Below are 20,481 nucleotides of genomic sequence, written 5' to 3' on the forward strand. Positions count from 1 at the left end.
AAGGATGTTGCCTCGGTCTAACAGCATGACTCCTTCTGGTCCTAATTCCTCCTTACTGTATTCCCGTTGTGCACTGGTTAGTTCTGCTCTGAGGAGTCTGCCAGGATCCCATCCCTGACAGGTCCTCTCACTAGCTCTTCCCAGCTACTTCTCTCCGTCTTCCTGTCCAACCCCCAGTTTTACCAGAGTGTGAGGAGTGGCCTACTAGATAGGACCACCCCCCCTGGTGGCCGGAGTGTGAAGTGTAGTGAGGTGTTACCTGGTCAGAGAAACTCCTTTAGCGCAATCAGACGTACCATAGCTCCCCATAGTGGCGGAGCCACAGTACTGGAACGACCAGGACTCTGGGGCGCTGCACTCCCCCCCGGTTAAATCCAGTACTCCCGGACTGGGAAAACAAGAACAACAATACATGTTAACAGGAAACACACAAAATTTTTGAAATAGCATAACAATTAAACATAACAGTGCTTCCCTTTATGGGAGGTGAGAACTCTTGAACGTTGCGAAAGTTAGGTCATGCACAGTTTATGACTCTCAGTTCAGTGGTTGAAACAGTGGAGGCCCCGGGTAAACAAAGGGGTCCCCCTTTTGAAAGTTTTTGAGCAATTCACCGTCCATTGCTCTATTGCCCATTTTAAAACCTGTAACAAAAGATATGCACACAAACATTTTCAACTAAATAGCAGCCCTCGCTAATACCTCCAAGTTTTGTAGCGGAGGGGAGTTTGGTTCTGAGTGCTGCGTGTGGACCTTAGCAGCGCAGGGGTTGCTATTGGCCTAACAGGGCCCGCTATGCTTGCTAACGCTGGTGTAGTGCACTGTCTTCTAGCTACACTTCTAGTGAGTCTGGGTAGCACTGGCAGGTTGGGGCTCTCAGAGCTGCTGCTATCAACAGTGGGTACAGCAGATTCACTGATAGCAGAGGGAGGATTTGCCGGTTCAACGGTTGGCATGGCATATTCAGGTAGGGCTTGTTGAGGTTGCGGGGCCGGATGATCTGGTACCACCATCGCTTCTGGTGGGTCCGGCTGTTGAAACGTTAGAACAGGTACCACGATGGCCTGATTTATCTGAGTCCAGGACTGGGGAAAGTCACCAAGGACGGTATGGATCATCTCCTTTTCCACTGGCGGGGAGATTTCTGGGGTCATGTCCCTCTCCCTCAACTTATCGGGGCAGACCTTAAGGTGATCCCTGGATACCGCTGTCGAAGTCTCCCCTCTGTCCTTGCTGATGAGACAGACCTTCGTGTTATCGAAGTCGGATGGCAGGATGGTATACGGTTCCGCTTCCCATTGGTCATCGAGCTTGTGTAATCTCCTCTTTTGTTTAAGTACTTGTTCACCAGGGGACAGGGGAATCGCAGGAGCGTGTTGGTTGTAGTCCCTTTCTTGTTTTTGCCTAGCCTGGGCGAGACTTCTTTCTACACACTCCTGTACCTCGCGGTACCTTCGCTGCCTTTCTGCATCCCAATCGGCATCCGGCGAGGTATCTTCGGGTACTAAGACCCCCATGTCCAGATCAACGGGTAACCGACTAGATCTTCCTCGCATCAGGTACGCTGGAGTACAGTTGGTGGAACTTACTGGGATGTGATTGTACATATCCACCAAGTCAGGCAACTTTATTGGCCACAGGTTCCGTTCCTCCACAGGCAAGGTCTTCAATAAATCGATTACCACTTGGTTCATCTTCTCACACATCCCGTTGGTTTGAGGATGGTACGGTGTGGTTCTGATCTTCTTACACCCGTACAGTTGACAGAATTCTTGGAACACTTCCGCTTCGAATGCAGGTCCCTGATCAGTCAGTACCTTCTCTGGGTAGCCATGAGGCCTACAAAAGTGCTGCTGGAAGGCCCTGGCAGCAGTCCTGGCCGTTAGATCCTTGACAGGTACAACCACCAAAAACCTGGAGTAGTGGTCCACGATGGTAAGGGCGTAGATATAGCCCGACCGGCTAGGTGTCAGCTTCACATGATCCAGCGCGACCAGTTCGAGCGGCCGTTTGGTGATGATAGGCCGCAGGGGAGCCCGTTGACTGTCACGGTCCTTCCTGCGCAGACTACATGGACCACACTCCCGACACCACTTCTCAATGGTTCTCTTCATGCCAATCCAATAGAACCTCCCTCGGAGTAGCCTTTCTAGCTTCCTCCATCCGAAGTGTCCGGCTCCATCATGGTAGGCTCCCAGAACCATGGGCGCATCTCGCCTTGGCACCACTATCTGCCACACCAATTCATGAGTACGTGGGTCGATGCTCCTCCTGCACAACTTGCCATCATGGATAAACAGTTTGCTTCTCCCCTTCCACAGCTGTTGGGTCTCTTGTGGGTCATCTGGGCCAGGGTGCAACCCTGCCTGCGTCAAGAGCTCTTTCACCCGACGGACCGCGGGTTCACCATCCTGGGTTTCCGCCCACCCGTGATGGGGCAGGGGATTCAGCGTGGCATCCGGTTGGTTCTTGTGCCTGTTCTTCACATGATGAGAGTTCTGAGTGGCTTTGGGGCGATGGAATGCAGGCAGCTCCACCTCTTCAAGTGCCTCTGGGTCTTCTCCCGCTTCTGGCAAATTGGGCATTCGGGACAAGGCATCGGCATTGGCATTCTCGTGTCCTGCCCGGTACTTGATGGTGAAATCGTAGTTGGACAGCCGGGCCATCCATCGCTGTTCCAAGGCCCCGAGTTTGGCAGTATCCAGATGCGTTAGCGGATTGTTGTCCGTGAAGATGGTGAATTTCGCGGAGGCCAGGTAGTGTTTGAACCTCTCTGTCACTGCCCAGACAATGGCAAGGAATTCCAGCTTAAAGGAACTGTAGTTGTCAGGATTCCTTTCTGTGGGACGGAGTTTCCTGCTAGCGTAGGCGATCACCCTTTCTTTGCCTTTCTGGACCTGAGACAGCACGGCTCCTAATCCCACATTGCTGGCATCTGTGTACAGCACAAACGGTTGGTCGTATTCGGGGTAAGCCAGTACCTCTTCTCCCGTCAGTGCCGACTTCAAACAGGTGAAGGATTCCTCCAGCTCCTTGTTCCAATCAAAGGGGGTGTTCCTCCCCTTGGTCTTCTTTGGTTGGCCCACCAACAGGTTTTGCAAGGGTGCGGCCTTCTTGGTGAAGTCCTTAATGAACCTTCGGTAATAGCCTACCAGCCTGAGGAACTGCCGGACTTCGTGGAGGTCACTGGGCTTTGGCCAGTCCTTGATCACTGTGACCTTGTCGGGGTCTGGGGCCACTCCTTCAGCGCTCACCACATGGCCCAGGTACTGCACTTTAGGTTTCAGCAGATGACACTTGGACGGTTTCACCTTTAAGCCGAAGTTGGATAGGGCTTTAAACACCTCGGCCAGGTGCTTCAGATGGTCTTCGTAGGTCTTAGAGAAGACAATGACATCATCCAAATACAGCAGCACAGTTTCAAAGTTCATGTGTCCTAGGCAGCACTCCATCATCCTCTGGAACGTCCCGGGAGCATTGCACAATCCGAAGGGCATGTAGTTGAACTCGCAGAGACCCATTGGTGTCGTGAAGGCCGTCTTCTCTTTGTCCGCCTCCGCTACAGGAACCTGCCAGTACCCACTGGTGAGATCTAAGGTAGAGAAGTAGTTAGCAGATTTTAGGGCAGCCAGAGACTCCTCTATCCTGGGCAGTTGGTATGCGTCCTTATGTGTAATGCGATTCAACTGCCTGTAATCAACACACATCCTCATTGTACCATCTTTCTTTTTAACAAGGACTAACGGAGCTGCCCAGGGGCTACAGCTGTCTCTTACCACCCCAGCCTCCTTCATTTCCCGCAACATGTCCTTGGCACACTGGTAATGAGCTGGGGGTACAGGGCAATATCTCTCTTTTATGGGTCGTGATCTCCCGTGGGGATGTGATGTTGGATCCCTTTCACCTGCCCAAAATCTAAGGGGTGTTTGCTGAATACCTGCTCGTACTCGTGTACCACCCTGTAGGCCCCCTGTTTTTGATGGGATGGGGTAGAGTCAGTGCCCACATGCAATTCCCGACACCAGTCTTTCGAGTGCTCTGCAGAACCTTTGTTCTCCGCCACGTTTGACGGGACCAAGGGTTCAGGTGTCTGTATCACACTATTATTGACAGTGAACAGTTTGGCGAGCGTGGTATACTTGGTGAGGTGAACCTCTTCCTCCCCACAATTGAGGACACGTACGGGCACTCTCCCCTGGCGGACGTCGACCACCCCCCGGGCTGTCAGAACAGTAGGCCTATTGTCTGAATATACGGGTTCTACCAAGGCCTGGTAGTCCTTACCCCTGAGGCCTATGGCTGCCCGACACCATATTAACATCTCACTCCTGGGGGGTATCGCGATGGGGTTTGAATCACTCACAGTGACACGACCAATCTCACCACCAGTCAGCTCTACCTGCTGTCTCTGCATCAGAGCTCTGATTTCCTTCTGCAGGGCACGTTGCTCGCTGTGGCCAGCGGTTTCTGCCACCTGTTGCAACAAAACAATAACTTCTGCAAGACAATTTTCTATAACATTAGTACCAAGAGTCATCATGGGATTACATTCTCGACGATCAATATCAACAATCACAATCCCTTGGGCTTTCAATTCCACCCGCCCCACCTTGATGGTGACCTCCTTATACCCCACTTGTGGCAACGGCTGACCATTACTGGCTATTATGGTGAAATCATCGTCAGGGCCACGAGTAATATCAGCGTCCTCCCAATACCGTTTGTAGAGCACGTGAGGTATAGTCGTCACCTGAGAACCGGTGTCCAGCAAAGCGTTCAAGGGGATTCCATCAATCACTACGGGGAGAACTGGTCATCCTCCAATATACTTGGTTCTCCAATGCTGCGGGCCTGACCGTCCTACTCCTGGGGGTTGGCCCTTTGCCCCAGGGGTTGCTCGTTTAAAGGACAGTACCTTGCAAGGTGGCCCACCTGGTGACATCGGCGGCAGATGGGTCGTCCGTCCTGATGGAAGCGATCGCTGTCCCGGCCTCTGGTCGGTGGGGTCCTCTTCTGTCGCGTCCAGGGTACATCTTCTGGTCCGGAGCCTAGCTGGATCTTTTCTTTGGGGGCCTCCTGTAGGGACTGCACCTTCCGGGCTAGGGCAGCAACGCTGTTGGTTAGCTCTTGCATCTGGAGGCGAAGTCCTGCAGGGGAGTCGTCCTCGAAGCTCTGGGCGTCGGCCTCCGCGGCAACTGGGGTATCCGATGCCACCTCCTGGTGGTATGTGAGAGCGGGGAGCCTGGGTGGTATTGCGCGGCTGGGCTGTCGCTCCTGCAATGCCTGGATAGCCTTATCTTTGAATTGCGCAAAAGTCAAGTCTGGATTTTGCATGGCCAGGAAGTGCAATTGGCCCCGCTGGTGACTGCACAGGAGCCCCTCAATGAACCGCTCCTTCAGAAGTTTATCCTCATCTTGCATGCTGCCGGGGTCACTCTGCTTAATGGCCCGCATCGCCTCTTGGAGATTAAGGGCATAGTCCCGTAAGCTATCCTGCGGCCTTTGTTTGCATCCATAGAAAGTCAGTTTAATTTCTGTAGCAATGCGAGTATCGAAGGTGGCTTTAAGCTTTGCAAAAATCTGCTGTGCAGTTCCCTTATCCTCGGCGGGCCAAGACTTCAATTCTCTCAGAGCCGCCCCAAAGAGTTGGCCGGTTATCATATGAACCTTCTGAGGCTCTGTCAGGGGATAGAACTCGAGCAGGCTGCAGAGCCCTTCTTTAAAGTCAGTGAATGTATGCGACTCCCCAGAGTATCGTGGGAGCCAGGCCGCTCCGGGCAGGTACGGCATGGAGAAGGGCATTATGGCTTTTGTGTTAGCGGCAGTGTCTGACTGGCTGCGGGGAACAGCGGGTTCTGCGGCAACCGGTGGTGGTATTAGGGCCGCGACTTCACTCGCTGCGGGGACCGGAGCTGCCCCTGCGTCCGCGGCTGCGGCCGCCACCTCCTCTCCTCCCGACTCGGACATGGCTGTCCCTTCCTCCCACTAACCTGCTGGAGGTCGGAGTTCCTCTTCCGGGATTGGTGCCTTACTGCGCTTTCCGTTCCGCGCTTCTTTTGGCTGGTTCCGCCCACGAAGCTAAGGCTCCTACCTCCGTGCGCGGCAATGGCGAATTTTGGCGGTAAATGGCAATACACAGTCCAAGCACAATAAATCACAGTTCCAAGGCACACATGACCTGATTCTTCAGGCTTAAGTAGATCCTGTTCGTGACGCCAAGTTGTAGCGCCTCCACTGCCGCAGGGCCGAGGGGTACCCGGTACCGGGCCTCTGAGTCTCTGCTCTGGGGTTGTCACGGTGGCTAGGCCCGGTCCGTGACCCTGCTGAGGGGCGTACAGTGATAGATATGATGGATGATGGTGGTGGTGGTGCTGTAGTGGTAAATAATGAGGACACCAGGTTGCAGTCTCTTTACCTCTTTACTGAAGGTTTTAGAGTCCTCAGTCCAGAGCGCTGTCAACAGGGCTGTCTGAGACCGGCCGGTCCAAAGGCACATCCGGAGTTCTCTTTACAGGTGGGAATCAGTGTCTACCTTCTAGCGCTGTGTGTTGTAGTCCTTCCCTGCTGAGCTCCCGGGGTAGTCCTCACAACTGCTTCTGTCTGTCTCTGATGTTCGTTCTCTCCGTCCCCCAGATGATATGGTAGGACGCACCCGTATGACGGGGTAGGCCTGGAGTTCTTCCGGGACCCTAGAGTCGCCCCTCTCCCACAGCTGCCTCCGTTGTCTGCTTAGGTGATTTGTGTGAGACAGCCAACCTATAATTGGCTGTCCTGCCGTGGTTTGCAGTAGTACCTAAAGTCTCTTACTTGCTCGGCGTTCCGGCCACCGACTGTTTGCGCCTCAGAAGGATGTTGCCTCGGTCTAACAGCACGACTCCTTCTGGTCCTAATTCCTCTTTACTGTATTCCCGTTGTGCACTGGTTAGTTCTGCTCTGAGGAGTCTGCCAGGATCCCATCCCTGACAGGTCCTCTCACTAGCTCTTCCCAGCTACTTCTCCCTGTCTTCCTGTCCAACCCCCAGTTTTACCAGAGTGTGAGGAGTGGCCTACTAGATAGGACCACCCCCCCTGGTGGCCGGAGTGTGAAGTGTAGTGAGGTGTTACCTGGTCAGAGAAACTCCTTTAGCGCAATCAGACGTACCATAGCTCCCCATAGTGGCGGAGCCACAGTACTGCAACGACCAGGACTCTGGGGCGCTGCACATACAAATTAGCACAAAAAATGTAAGTCTACATTACGTTAGAATCATTTCTTTGAAATGTCCTTTTTTTAGTTACGATGTTAGAAGTCTTAAAAATTTTGCATCACTTTTTAATTTTTCAATTATATTTACAAAACTTCTTTTTCAGAGACCACTTTACTTTGGAAGTGGCTTTAAGAGTCTTACATGTCAGAACCCCCCCAAACAATTCCCCAATCTAAAAACTGCATCCATTAAAGAATTTATAACCACATTCAGGGAGTTTGATGACCCTTCTGGTGCCTTACAGGAATTAACACAAGGTGGAATGAAAAAAATACATATTTTCTACTAAAATGTTGCTTTTGTACCCCAAAATTCATTATACGTTTGCTCCTGAACACGGCAATATTGTATATGAGGTCAGAAATTACTGTTTGGGCACATGTCAGGGCTGGTAGGGAAAGAGCACCATTTGTCTTTTGGAGTGCAAATTTGGATAGAATAGTTTGTGAACGTCATCGCATTTTCAGAGTTCTTTAGGTGCCAAACTGTCAGAAATCACACACAAGAGACTGCAATTTAGAGAATACACCTAGGGGCTCCACAAAATTTTATAACATGTGGGCTGTGCAAACAGAAAATTATGGTTTTTTTCGCTTAACTGTTGCTCTATGTCTATTTTTTTCATAAACAGAAATAAAATAAATTTATTACACATTTCTAACAGACAAGGCAATACCCTAGAAGTGGTTGAAAACTACTGTTTGGGTGCAAGGCAGAGCTTGGAAGCGCTGTAATAGATTGAGCATGCCATCTCGCATTTACAGAGCCCCTGAGGTGCAAATAAAGCAGAGATACACCACAAATGTATCACTTTTTGGTACTGCACCCCTCACTGAATTCATCTAAAATATTTAGAATTGAGAGTCCTCAGTGGTTGATACCTTTTAATGGCTAACTGAAAAGATGATAACAAATTGCAAGCTTTCGTGACTACTCAGGTCTCTTCATCAGGCAAAGACTTGTGTAGTCTCGAAAGCTTGCAATTTGTTACCATCTTTTCAGTTAGCCATTAAAAGGTATCAAGCACTGAGGACTCTCAATTCTAAATATTTTTCCTATCTACTGGCTAACATGGTACCAAGATATATATCTTTCGTGAATTCTTCTAAGAGAGTAGTGATCATTTTGAACCTATAGGTGCTTCACAGAATTTTACAATGTTGAGCTGTGAAGCTGAAAAAAAATATTGTTTTCCAATAAAATGTTGCTTTAGCTCCAAATTTTTCATTTGCAGAGTGGACAACAGGAAAAAAGCCATGACATAATTTGTAACACAATTTTTCCTGAGTACACCAATACCCCAAATGTGGTTAACAACTACAGTTTGGGTGCACAGCAATGCTCAGAAAGGAAGGAGCAACATTTTGGAGTTCAGATTTTGCTGGAAAGGTTTGTGGATGTCGTGTCATATTAGCCCTTCAGGTATCAGAAAAGCAGAACTCCCACAAAAGTGAACCCATTTTGCAACCTACACCCATCCATGAATTCATCTAGGGGTGCATGTTGACACCAAAATTTTCACAAAATTTGAAATCATCAGGTCACAATTTGTTATCCAATTTCTCCTGAAGACAGCAATACCCCATATGTGGTCGTAAACTAATGTTTTAGCACATATTTCTGAGATATTCTTTTCCGGTATTTACAGTATGGGTTAGATAATGTGATAGTTTTATAGTTGAGGCTTTTCCTGACATGGTGATACCAAATTTGAGTACTTTTTGGGTTATTTTTGTTTATACATAAAAAATGCATTTTGAGTGGTGAATGATATTTACATTTTTTTTTTGTGCTTGATTTTGTGCTTTATTTTATTTGTTAGATTTTTACTATTTTTTTCTTGTTTTCCTTTTTTTACTTTGTCCCTGTATGGGACTTGAACACTGAATACTCGGATCATTGGTAGCATGCACTGTAATACGAATGTTTTGCATTGCATTAAACCTGTCACACGACTGTGTATAAAAAAAAAATAGTTTATAGTTTCATCCGGAAAACTCAGATAATTTCTTCTCATTTTCACTTCTCATCCACGTGCAGTCCATTTAAAATCCGATTTTTAGAACGGCAGCAATTATTCATTTACTATACCATTTACAGTTTCCCATGTTGCCTAATTACAGTGTCTCCATAAAAGTCGGATGCTAAAATGTGGCTCTGCACGGCATCCATTTTTTTTGCCTATCCACGGACTTAAGTGGGTGAGTCTCATCTAATTTACGGAGAAAACTAGTACATACTGTGATTTTTATTTCATGCGCAGATTTGGTCAGTGGAAAAAAGTCGTTCATCTGCACTGCCCCATTGAATAATGGTCCGAGTGCAATCTTTTTTTTTTTTTTCACAGACAGCACTCAGCTCGAAGGATATGGTTGTGTGAATGAGCTTGTACACTGGCAGAAGGCCTGTTAGACCCTGCTTGTAGCAATTCTCAATACGCCACCATACTTTTGCAGACCCTGAGGTTATTGTATGTCCTAAAGTTGCCAACCATCGGCTCCCCGCAATCTCGTTGCGGGGGAGCAGATGGGGTACGAGTGGGAGACCTTGCTGTGTGAAAACCACCTTGTTGCCTCGGCCGCTATTGACCACAGCATTTACAGAGTTAAACATGTCTAGTTTTTAGAAGTTGGAGGGTTTAGCATAAAAAAAATAACCTTAGATAAAACCTGTGTTTCTTATTATCCAGCCACCCACTGACACAGGGCACAGTAGTGTGTCTTAAGGTTTTCATTAAAAGCGTCTGGGAATATAACAGATTAATTGCATTTGTAACTGAATGAATGTGACCGTTCTTTACAGTTGTGTTTGTTCTTTGTTACATGTCTGTGTGCAGTAGCCATATTTAACCACAAATTAAAGACAATTCAATACATTGAAAAAAATGCAGATTACATAAATAGTAAAACTTTACCTTGTGATGTTGTTTTTTTCAGATTGCAGTGAGAATCTTTACCGGTGTAACACAGGAAAGTGCCTTAACCACAGCTTTGTCTGCGATGGATACAACGACTGTGGAGATCTGAGTGATGAGCAGAATTGCGGTAGTAATACATTTCTAATGAGTTGTGTCATTGTGAACATATTTTATAGCATTTATTAATATTTCATGTATATGCTGTTAACCACCATCAAATGGGACTATAATATAAACTGTGTTACAATGCTCCTGGATTCTCAAACCTTTTTTTCTTATTCTCCCATTATCCTTTTTTAATTTCTCAGTTTTTTCTTTATTTTTCGGTATTAGAAACTTCAAGAGAATCTGTCACCAGATTTTTATTACCTCATTTGATAACAACATGATGTACAGACAGAGACTCTGATTCCAGCAATGTGTTGCTTATTGAGCTTCTTTATATAGTTTTGATAAAATCCCTGTTTTATCTGCTCTGCTCAAAATGTTGAGACCTGTATAACCCCGCCCACACCACTGTTTAACAGCTTTACACAGTGCATAGGCAGAAAGGTGCCAATCAGTGGTGGGGACAGGGTTGGACTACCTGGCAGCACTTTTACTAGTCCTCTAGGCATAACCTCCATGTGATAAAACAGTGATTTTATCACAATTACAGCAAGCAGCCCGGTAAGTGACTCTACATTATATACTGCTCTCAGATGACAGATTCCATTTATAGAAATGTTACATTATTCTGTATGTTCATAGTTTCTGATGGAATTTACATCAAGTATTTATTTTATAATTGGCCATTAATTCTAACCTCTAAATCTACAGACTGTAACCCTGCACAAAGTCATCGTTGTGGAGATGGACGATGCATTGCATTGAAATGGGTTTGCGATGGCGACCACGACTGTGCTGATAAGTCTGATGAAGTCAACTGCTGTAAGATATGTATACCATGTTATTACATTCCTTGGCCTAGAAGTATCGGGCTCACTGTGGCACCTCTCCTGCATTTTTCAGTAAAAATAATAGCATCGTATACAGTGTGTGCTTTCTGAATTCACTCCTGTTTGCTCTGTACGCCCCTTTTTGTGATTCATGTTAGTTAGATGACTGTGGTTATAGGCCATCAAGCCAGCAGCAGGCTGACCTAAAATGTAAGTCACCAAACTAAATTAATAAGCTCCTCTGCTAATTCTATATAAAATAAATTCCAAAAATTTAAAATAAAGCCAGTAATATTGATACATACCTTGTCTTCCTTTAAAGGGGTTGCCCAATCAAAATCAATAACTCTGCAGCCAGTCTGTGTGACTGCAGACTTATGAATCCCCCCTGAGTAATTTGCGCTGCGGAGATTTGCCAGTTTCAGACCCGGGATCGGAGAGTAAGTATGAGTTATACATACTCCCGGCTAGTGGGCGCCGTCTCGCTCTCCATACATTGGTGTTGAGCCGAGGCCCCATCTAGGGACACAGCCGGCCAGTAACCAGGAGTATGTATATCTCATTCATAACCTCCGTTCCCAGGTGGAACCGGACAACCTCTTTAAATTGAGTCCTTAGCGTTATATTACACTGCCAATTGTGTTTGATATCATTTTAATTAGCCGATTTCACTACTTCACTTTCATCATTGCAGAAGTATTGTGAGATAATAATCATGTATTAAAAATGCCTTCTTGATTCGGTGAGTGCATGGAAATCGAACTGCACTCGAAAGTCATCCGAGTGCAGTCCAGTATTTCTATACAATCCATTGAGTTGCATGGCAGAGTGCGATCCGAATATCTGATCAAAATTGAACATGCTGCAATTTTTTTCAATCAGATAGACTCTATCCAAGGAGGAAATCGGAAATGTATAAGGCCCCATAGACTAACATTGGTCGAGGTGTGATCCGATGTTTTCTCACATAGCACTCGGACCAATAATACGGTCATATGCACAAGACCTCAAACATGTATTTGTACTGTGAAATATGCGAGCTTAAATTGACAAAATAATTAAAATACGAAAGAAAAGAAAAAAACAAGGATTTTCTCTTACCTAAGTAACTTCATTATCTAAATGAGAACTTCGCTGGTCATACATACAATATCAGACGTTTTTTTGCCGACCATCTAATATGTGTGGGGAATCCCAACTATCTCCCAACTATCTCCCAACAGCAGGTGTCAGCAATAGATAAGGATCGGGCAGTTCGATTTATTCTGCCTAATCTTCTTGATCTTGGGGATGTAATCCACCGCCATGGTTATCTGGTCACACACAGCAGATGGATCATGCAGCCAACAGTCATCTCAGCCAACACTCCTGTACAGAGGAGCTCTCGTTCAGCCGAGCCTTCCTGTGTTCTCTATGAGAAAGCTGCTGACTGACACGTCTGCCGGTGGCTTACCTCTAAGAGAACTATGTGATTTGCAGTTTCAAAATCGGACATGAGTGATCGACATCTTCCCCGATCATCATGCAGCCGGATTCCCATACACATTGGTTATTGGCAAATTTGGCCGATATTAGTCTAATGTGTATGATTGGCGGCCTTTACTCTCGTTTTCCTACTGAGAACACATGCATCGACCAAGCCAAGGGTGCATGTGTATGGGAGAGATGATTTTCTCCTCCTCAGCTCTTCTGTCCTGTAATATAAACATATTATAACTTAATAGACTTGACTGATTATATCAACTTCACAGTACATCAGGATTAAGTATCAGCAGTGTATTTTCTCACCCACCTATTGTCATATGAACACTAATAATATTACTACTACTAATAATGATATATGTTACATGTGATCCTGGAAAAATACCCCATCGACTCTTGCAAAATTGAATTTGATGACACTAATCTGTGTCTTGTTCTATTTGTATAGCGTGCCATAGTCAAGGTCTCTCTGAGTGTAAGAATGGACAGTGTATTCCCAGTGCCTTCCTCTGTGATGGAGATAACGACTGTAAAGATGGCAGCGATGAAGAAAATTGCACTGCAAATAAAGGTACAAAATAAATGTATCTCCCTGAAAAATGGCACTAAAAGACTGGAAATTCGCTGAACGATAGCTATAGACAAAATCCTGTGGACCTAAAATTAGCTCTAGTACCTGATATAGGGCTACAACCGCATCTCTCTGGGTTTGAAATGACCTAATTTGCTGAATTTTGCTATTTAAAAGCGCTGAAGAAACTCAAAACTATTCTCTTTTCTTCAATGCATAACGCTTCTTGAATGCTGAGCTGTAAGATAACCGATCTGTAAAATTTGTTCACTCCGCATCTCTATGGCTAAGCTGTGAGCGGTGAGGTCCTTCGACTATCCAGATTCACCCCAAAATGACCGCCGTATAATACTATGCAGTATAATTAGAGGCGAGCAAATCACTTTGTGCAACCCTGGTCCACAGCCCAGTGAGCGCCATGGACAGGAGCTTCTTTAGGCCACGGTCACATGTTCAGTATTTGGTCAGTATTTTACCTCAGTATTTGTAAGACAAAATCAGGAGTGGAACAATCAGAGGAAAAGTATAATAGAAACATGTGCACCACTTCTGTATTTATCACTCACTCCTGGTCTTGGCTTACAAATACTGAGGTAAAAAACTCACCAAATACTCAACGTCTGAATGTGGCCATGATCTGCTCCGCTCTCGTCAGTCTTCTGTAGATTGGGACCTGTTGGATCGCTCCAGTGTTTGCTGGATGAGCCGGAGGCCACGTCACAATGTCAGTCTATGCGAGCCAGAATGAGGGTGTCATAGACTTACATTCAGAGTTTGTGACTGTTACCTCTGACTTCTGGTGTCACTAGATGGGGAATCGGGACCATAGCAGCACCGTATGGAGCAGAAGATGGCGTCCGGTAAGTATATTACTAGGGGAGGAAATGTGCATCACCAATTAAACTCCAGCATTGAAATAAAAAAAAAAAACGCTGGAGTGGTGCTTGAATGTGGTTGAAAAAAACCCACAAATGTCCATCAAGTTCACCAAATATATGGGAAATGATAAAAGCAATTGTTTATGTATAGAGTTGAGTGAACTTGTTTGGATTTGGGTCCGAATACGATCGGCAGTGAATATTGTTTTTGCAATATTCGTCAAACACAGCCGAATGTCATTAGGGTCAATGGGAGTAGAAACTAAATTGTGAGACTACACATAATAAAACCATGCTATTCCCTGCATTAGGTTCTGGTGAAGATGCTACTCAATAACATGTAATCCAACAATGAAGTTTCTCACCTTCAGCATTGACCTCCCTGGGTTTCTACATGTGTTAAATGAAATCCACCTTTATTTTGTGACCTTAATATCCCAATCTTTCAACATGACATTACTAGCTCCTGATGTATCTGTTCTCTGCCAATGGTAGGAAAAACTGAAGAACGGATGGCTCACATTCTCATTGTAGCTCATGCTGTTTTACTGCTTTATCTTAGAAACGAAGATACATTTTCCATAGAAAGTTGATGAAACTGAGAACGTTTGTACATTCCTTTCACAGGTCAGCCATGCCAAGATGGAGATGTAAGATGTGTTTTACCAGCGTGCCCTGGATCATGTGCCAATGACTCCAACTGTGAAATACCTCAAAACAGAACCAACTGCAGTATGTTCCTTACATTGTTTAATCTCCAAGAAAATTAGAGTTTTTTCAGATCCAAGTAATGGGACAGTTGATGCTCACTCTTTTATTGTTTAGTAAGATTTGCTATTTTGTGGGCAGCCAAAATACATGTTGTGAACTTGGTCATATCATTATTGGGGACAGTCCAGTCTATCAACATTAGTGGCATCATTGATCTAAATTGGTTTAAAATATAGTATAAATTAAGGGAATCTGTCAGAATGAATTCACACCCCAAACTATTTATATGTACATATAGCGCTTTCAAAGACAAGTCCAGCAATACCTTTACATGGCCAGTCCGTTTCTCCATTACTGAGAAATGAGCATTTGAATTGATGTACAAATGAGCCTGAAGAGCTATTTGTAGGTCTGAAATCTCTGTCACTCCAGATCTATTTCCCGTCCAGCACCACCTCTTCAGGCTTCATTGATCTTTCCTTGGCCTGAAGTCACACAGTCAAGTAGGAGGAGGCAGCACTGGGTGGGGAATAGAGCTGGAGTGACAGAGGCTTTAGATCTCCAATAGCTCTTCAGTCTCATTTGTTTTTCAATTCAAACCCTAATTTCTCAGTAATGGAGGAGCGAACTGGTCATGTAGGAGTATCACTGGATGAGTCTTTGAAAGAGCTACATGCACATATAAATGGTTTGGGGGTGAAATCCTGCTGACTAAGTTACAATGGAAACCCAAGGTGCTAGCTTGGGTGACCCACAAGCACTTGTGCAAAATTGCAGAACTATAGGTAAATTTCCAATGATGGAATGAAAAAAAAATTGTATTTCAGCTCACCCGCATAACAGAATTCTCCATAGTCCAAGTATAGTCCGAGCACGGAAAGCGTCTCTGTCCAACGCTGCAGTTTGTGAGCAAAAAAGAAAAAAATCCAGCTCCAGGAGTAAAATTAACAGAAATTTTATTTGAACATCTTTAAAAATTGGAAAGCTGCTTACAAAAATATGAATCACAAAATAAGGATGGAAACAACCATCAAATCGCTGGATGCGTTTCGAGCGCTGAATGCGCTCTTAAACTTCAACATGCTGAATGTAGCATGTAGACGATCACAGGAGCTTTTTGTGTGGTTTACTGCTTTTTTTGCAAGTTATGTCCACATGTTATGCAATGGGACTGACTACTTTGAAGGAAGAATACAATTGTTGTACACAGATGTAACAAAGAGTTCACCAACCGTGAAAATAATATAGTTACCAGCCGCCCTCCTCCTTCTCGGGCCATCTGGAGAAACAGCTGTGACAGGATGCGGTTGGTCCTCTCCCATGAAGTTGCATATATTTGCTACATCTGTGAATAGAGGAATAAAATAAGTGATATTTGTCTATTGACTATAATAACCAAGGTAACTGTAATGGAAAAAAAATAATGTGTATTTGTTTTCTTAACTCTCAGGTCAGTGTGAGCCGATAAGCCTAGAACTATGTATGAATCTGCCCTACAATTATACACATTTCCCAAATTATCTTGGCCACAGAACTCAGAAAGAAGCCTCCATAAGCTGGGAGTCTTCTTTATTCCCAGCCCTTGTTCAGACCAATTGTTACAAATATCTCATGTACTTTGCTTGCACAATTCTGGTACCAAAGTGTGAACTTCAGACGAATCAACGGATACCCCCTTGCAGGTAATGCATCTTATCCAAGTGTCCTACGTTCATTCCACCATTGTTGTGCTTAGAAACTTTAGGATATCCATTTCTTCAATAGTTTAAAATATCACTTGTCTCCATGAAATAAATGCATTTACACTCATTGGACTAAAGACAGTCAAAGCCCCCTTATAGTCTAATGTATTGGAGCCTCAAGACTCTCCCTTGGCAGATAATGGGAGAAGAGATAGATAGAGGTTTCTCCTCCGACCCCCTTGAAAACTGAGTTATAAAAAAACAATAGTTCAAGCGAATGTAAGAAATTTCTCCTAAATAATTATTCAATCTAAATGCCCTTTTCAGGGCGGAAACACCCATACAGCTTAATCTTTATATTATCATACAGCCACTTACGCTCTTATGCTATTGGCCCCCTCCCAGAATCTACACATGACCCCTATATTGTCCTCTGTTAAATCACCATTAGACATTAAACTTTAGATAATGAAAATGAACAATATAAACTCAAAGAAATGAATGACTAAAATAGTAAGAATCAATTATTTTTGTGGGCGCTGATTTTTTGGCTCAATAGTTGGGCTAAAGGTCTTTTGAACAACCAAACATCTTTTATCCATGAGCATTCTTTCACCAATAAAATATTCCAAGAAAGGAAAGATCATTTTTTGTATCCCGGTGTCATTGAACATGTATGTTGAATGTCTGCAAATGCCCCCAGACACTTCAGACTAAAATCAGGTGGGCTTGCTTAAATTAGCAGAATCAGCCAATAGTCTAAAGTTTATAGCAAATGGTTCTGAATTTTTTTGTTAATAATACTGCTTTTTAAAAGGAATCTGTCAGCAGGTTTCACTATGTAATCCAACAGCAGCATAATGTAGGGGCAGAGACCCTGATTCCAGCTATGCCTTACTTAGTTTATCTGATGCAGCAGTTGTGATAGAATCACAATTTTCCCTGCTGCGGATCTAGCAGAGCTCAGAATGCTGAGCTGTGTACAACCTGCCAACACCACTGATTGGCAGCTTTCTGTGTACATTGTCTAAGACTCATTGCCATCTCCCCCGCATCATTCCCCTCCTTTCTGCATGTGGGAACACCATCATACTCACCGCTCCGGACACAGCAGCATCCTTACCCTACTCTCCCTCCTTCTTCTGTGCATGTTGCTCTGGCTTCCGGCGGCATGTTTAGTGTGGCCACTCTCCCCTGCTCATAAAGGGGCAGCATGTGCACCTGTAAAGATGCCACCAGCCAATAGCAGTGAGGCATGATGTATAAAAGGCACCGTCCCCAATAGGGGGGTTCCTGAGCAACTCCTATAGTTATTTAGTGGTAGTTGGTGTGTGCAACTGTATGTTGCTAGATCCCCCAATCTCAGTCTATTATAGCTATTTCCCTATCCTGCACTGCTCCTGTAGTCCTGTGCAGTTTATACGTTACCCTAAAGCTGCTCTGGTGTTACCTGAACCTTGTAGCCATGTCAGCGGTACCTGAAACTTGTAGCCATGTCAGCGGTACCTGAACCTTGTAGCCACGTCAACGGTACCTGAAACTTGTAGCCACATCAGCGGTACCTGAAACTTGTAGCCACGTCAACGGTACCTGAAACTTGTAGCCACGTCAGCGGTACCTGAAACTTGTAGCCATGTCAACGGTACCTGAACCTTGTAGCCACGTCAGCGGTACCTCAACTGTTTCCCGAGAAGTGTGTGTCTGAAAGAGTACCTATCCCCGAACGCTTCGTTGCCCAGTCTGTCTGTCAGACTCCGAACCCTTCCTGTCTGTGACTCCGCTTCCATTTGGAGCGCCCGCCAGGGCCTTAGGGATACTCGGTACCGGGTCCGGTGGTCATTAAAGGGGTGGTCATAGCGGCAGCGACCCAGTCTGTGGCCCTGGGCGTCCAATATAAGGGGTTTTTAGGAATAAGAATAAAGTTTGTTTGTGACGCCACCTGTGGTATTCAGTCAGGGGTGACCAACGCTGCTTAAAGGGGTCCACTGGGGTGATGTTATGGCAGCTGGGATGGTATGGCTTCCCACAGGTGAAGCTGGGTCACCAGGGCTCCCAGTGTATTTGGCAAAGATGGTGTGGCGCCAGAAATAAACAGAGGACAGGAGTTGCAATCTCTTTACCTTTTTACTGTAGAGTTCAGGCAGCCACAGTCCAGGGTACTGGATCACAGGTACTGGTATAGTCCAGCTGGCTTGGAAGCAAATCTGGAATCCCCCTAACCAGGTGGGGTTAGAAGCCTTCCTTCAAGCGCTGTGTTGTAGTCTCTTGCTGCCTTATACCTCACACAAGGTCCTCACGTTCTTTATCTGTCCCCCATTAGGTAGGACAATACCCGTATGACAGGTAACTCTAGCCTTTTTACAGGGTCTCTCAGATGACGCCGGGCTCTTGGTGCTATTGTGCCTTCGGGGGCTGCAATCTGCTGTCCGCCAGTTTCAGCCATGGGGCATGAAGTTACCCCCACAACCTCGGTCTTCCGGCTACTGGTATCTGTGCTTCAGCATGGAGGGAGCCCAGTCGCAGCTCCCCTCCAGCTCCTTACTCTCCTGCGCTTCTTTTCCTCCTTCACTGTCTCTACAACTGCTCTGTTCCTTTCTTTTCTTTCAGGAGCTGCAGCAGCTCACGTGGCTGCACAGCCCCAGCTTTCCTCTCTCAGACTATCCACTCTTCTCTCTCTCCCTCTGACAGAATGACTAACTCCTCCCCCACACCAAAATATATATTATCTAGGGAAGCTCCCCTGAAACCGGGTTCAGAGCTCCCCCTTCTGGCCTGGAGTCAGAACATGTTGCAAGTATGTGAATACCTGTTAAAGGGATCCTTCCTCACTTTCAAGCATGGCATCACCCTCCCCGTGAGGAAGGCAATACCACCGTAGCAACCGGTTACCTGGGGTGTTACACATGTCCCTGTCCAGTGAACCCGACCCCTGAGATCGGCAGCTGCAGAACCAGGACTGCCAAGGAGTTGTGCCTGGTAGCTAACTGCAACTCAAGCCTGACTCTACCATCAGGAGCTCCAGTGAACACCAGGAAGCCATTTAGTTACACCTCGAGGCAAGCCTGGCCCCATGGCATAGTGGATCCATGAACCACATGAGCCACCAGTGAGTGTGGCACATTGCATATTGACAGGAACTTTCTATTCAGTGCTGAGGGTGTCGTTGGACCAGGAGGCACGTGACCCCTAGTCCTGTGGTGATAAAATAAAATCAGTGTTTTAACAGCAAAAACACAGTCCAGTAAATGACACATCACTGTAATTAGGGTATCTTCACCTACATCATAGTGCTCTCAGATTACATAGCAAAAACCTGCTGACAGATTCCCTTTAAGCACTGCTTATGCTCAGAGCACTAAAAGTGTTCATAGACATCCCTAGTAAAAAAGTTTTTGTTACAAATTGAACAAATACTAGTAAACCCGCTGAAACATAGAACTCCATATTCACAAGTTCTTTATAACTTCACTCTGACCACTGATTGTCATCTTTCTGCCTATGCACAGTGTTCACAGAAAGCTGCCAATCAGGACTTAGTGAGGTTTTACAGAGCTCAGCATCCAGAGAACTGGTAGGTCTACAGATAAAACCGTGATTTTATCAAACCTACAGCAAGCAAACCAGTAAGTGATACATTGCTGGAATCAGTGTCTCTGTCCCTCCTCATGCTGCACTCGGATGGAGTAGCAAAAATATGATGACAGATTCCCTTTAATTGTGATGACTGGTTTTTTTATAGAACAGTAAATTATCCTAACCTGGTGAAATCAGCAATTATTAAAGTACGGTATTTTATTGACTATCTAATTCTAGATCGCTTTGTGAACATTCAAAAGAGCGCTGTGAGTCTGTATTAGGAATTGTGGGGTTACAGTGGCCAGAAGACACTGATTGTAGTCAATTTCCTGATGAGAAATCAGATAACCAGACATGCCTGCTGCCTGACCAGTATGTGGAAGGTGAGGAGTACTAGTTATATTTTGACAGAACTCTCATTGTCTCATCAGTTAATCGCACTTGTTGTGTTTAGGCCCCTATGTATAATAGGTAGTCAT

The 20,481-nt window shown here is 45.5% G+C and overlaps 1 protein-coding gene across 2 annotated transcripts in view; it reads left to right on the top strand.

Moving 5' to 3' along the window:
- CORIN (corin, serine peptidase) overlaps nt 1–20,481 on the top strand; it is a 450,167-nt gene that overhangs the window by 336,529 nt on the left and 93,157 nt on the right. For both annotated transcript variants that reach the window (XM_077279814.1, XM_077279815.1), the window contains exons 7-12: nt 10,184–10,291; nt 10,984–11,094; nt 13,033–13,155; nt 14,661–14,765; nt 16,195–16,426; nt 20,240–20,385. In XM_077279814.1, the coding sequence (XP_077135929.1) occupies nt 10,184–10,291; nt 10,984–11,094; nt 13,033–13,155; nt 14,661–14,765; nt 16,195–16,426; nt 20,240–20,385 (825 nt within the window). The remainder of the gene's footprint in view (nt 1–10,183; nt 10,292–10,983; nt 11,095–13,032; nt 13,156–14,660; nt 14,766–16,194; nt 16,427–20,239; nt 20,386–20,481) is intronic.

The sequence above is a fragment of the Ranitomeya variabilis genome, chromosome 1 (genome assembly GCF_051348905.1).
Source record: "Ranitomeya variabilis isolate aRanVar5 chromosome 1, aRanVar5.hap1, whole genome shotgun sequence".
NCBI lineage: Eukaryota > Metazoa > Chordata > Amphibia > Anura > Dendrobatidae > Ranitomeya > Ranitomeya variabilis.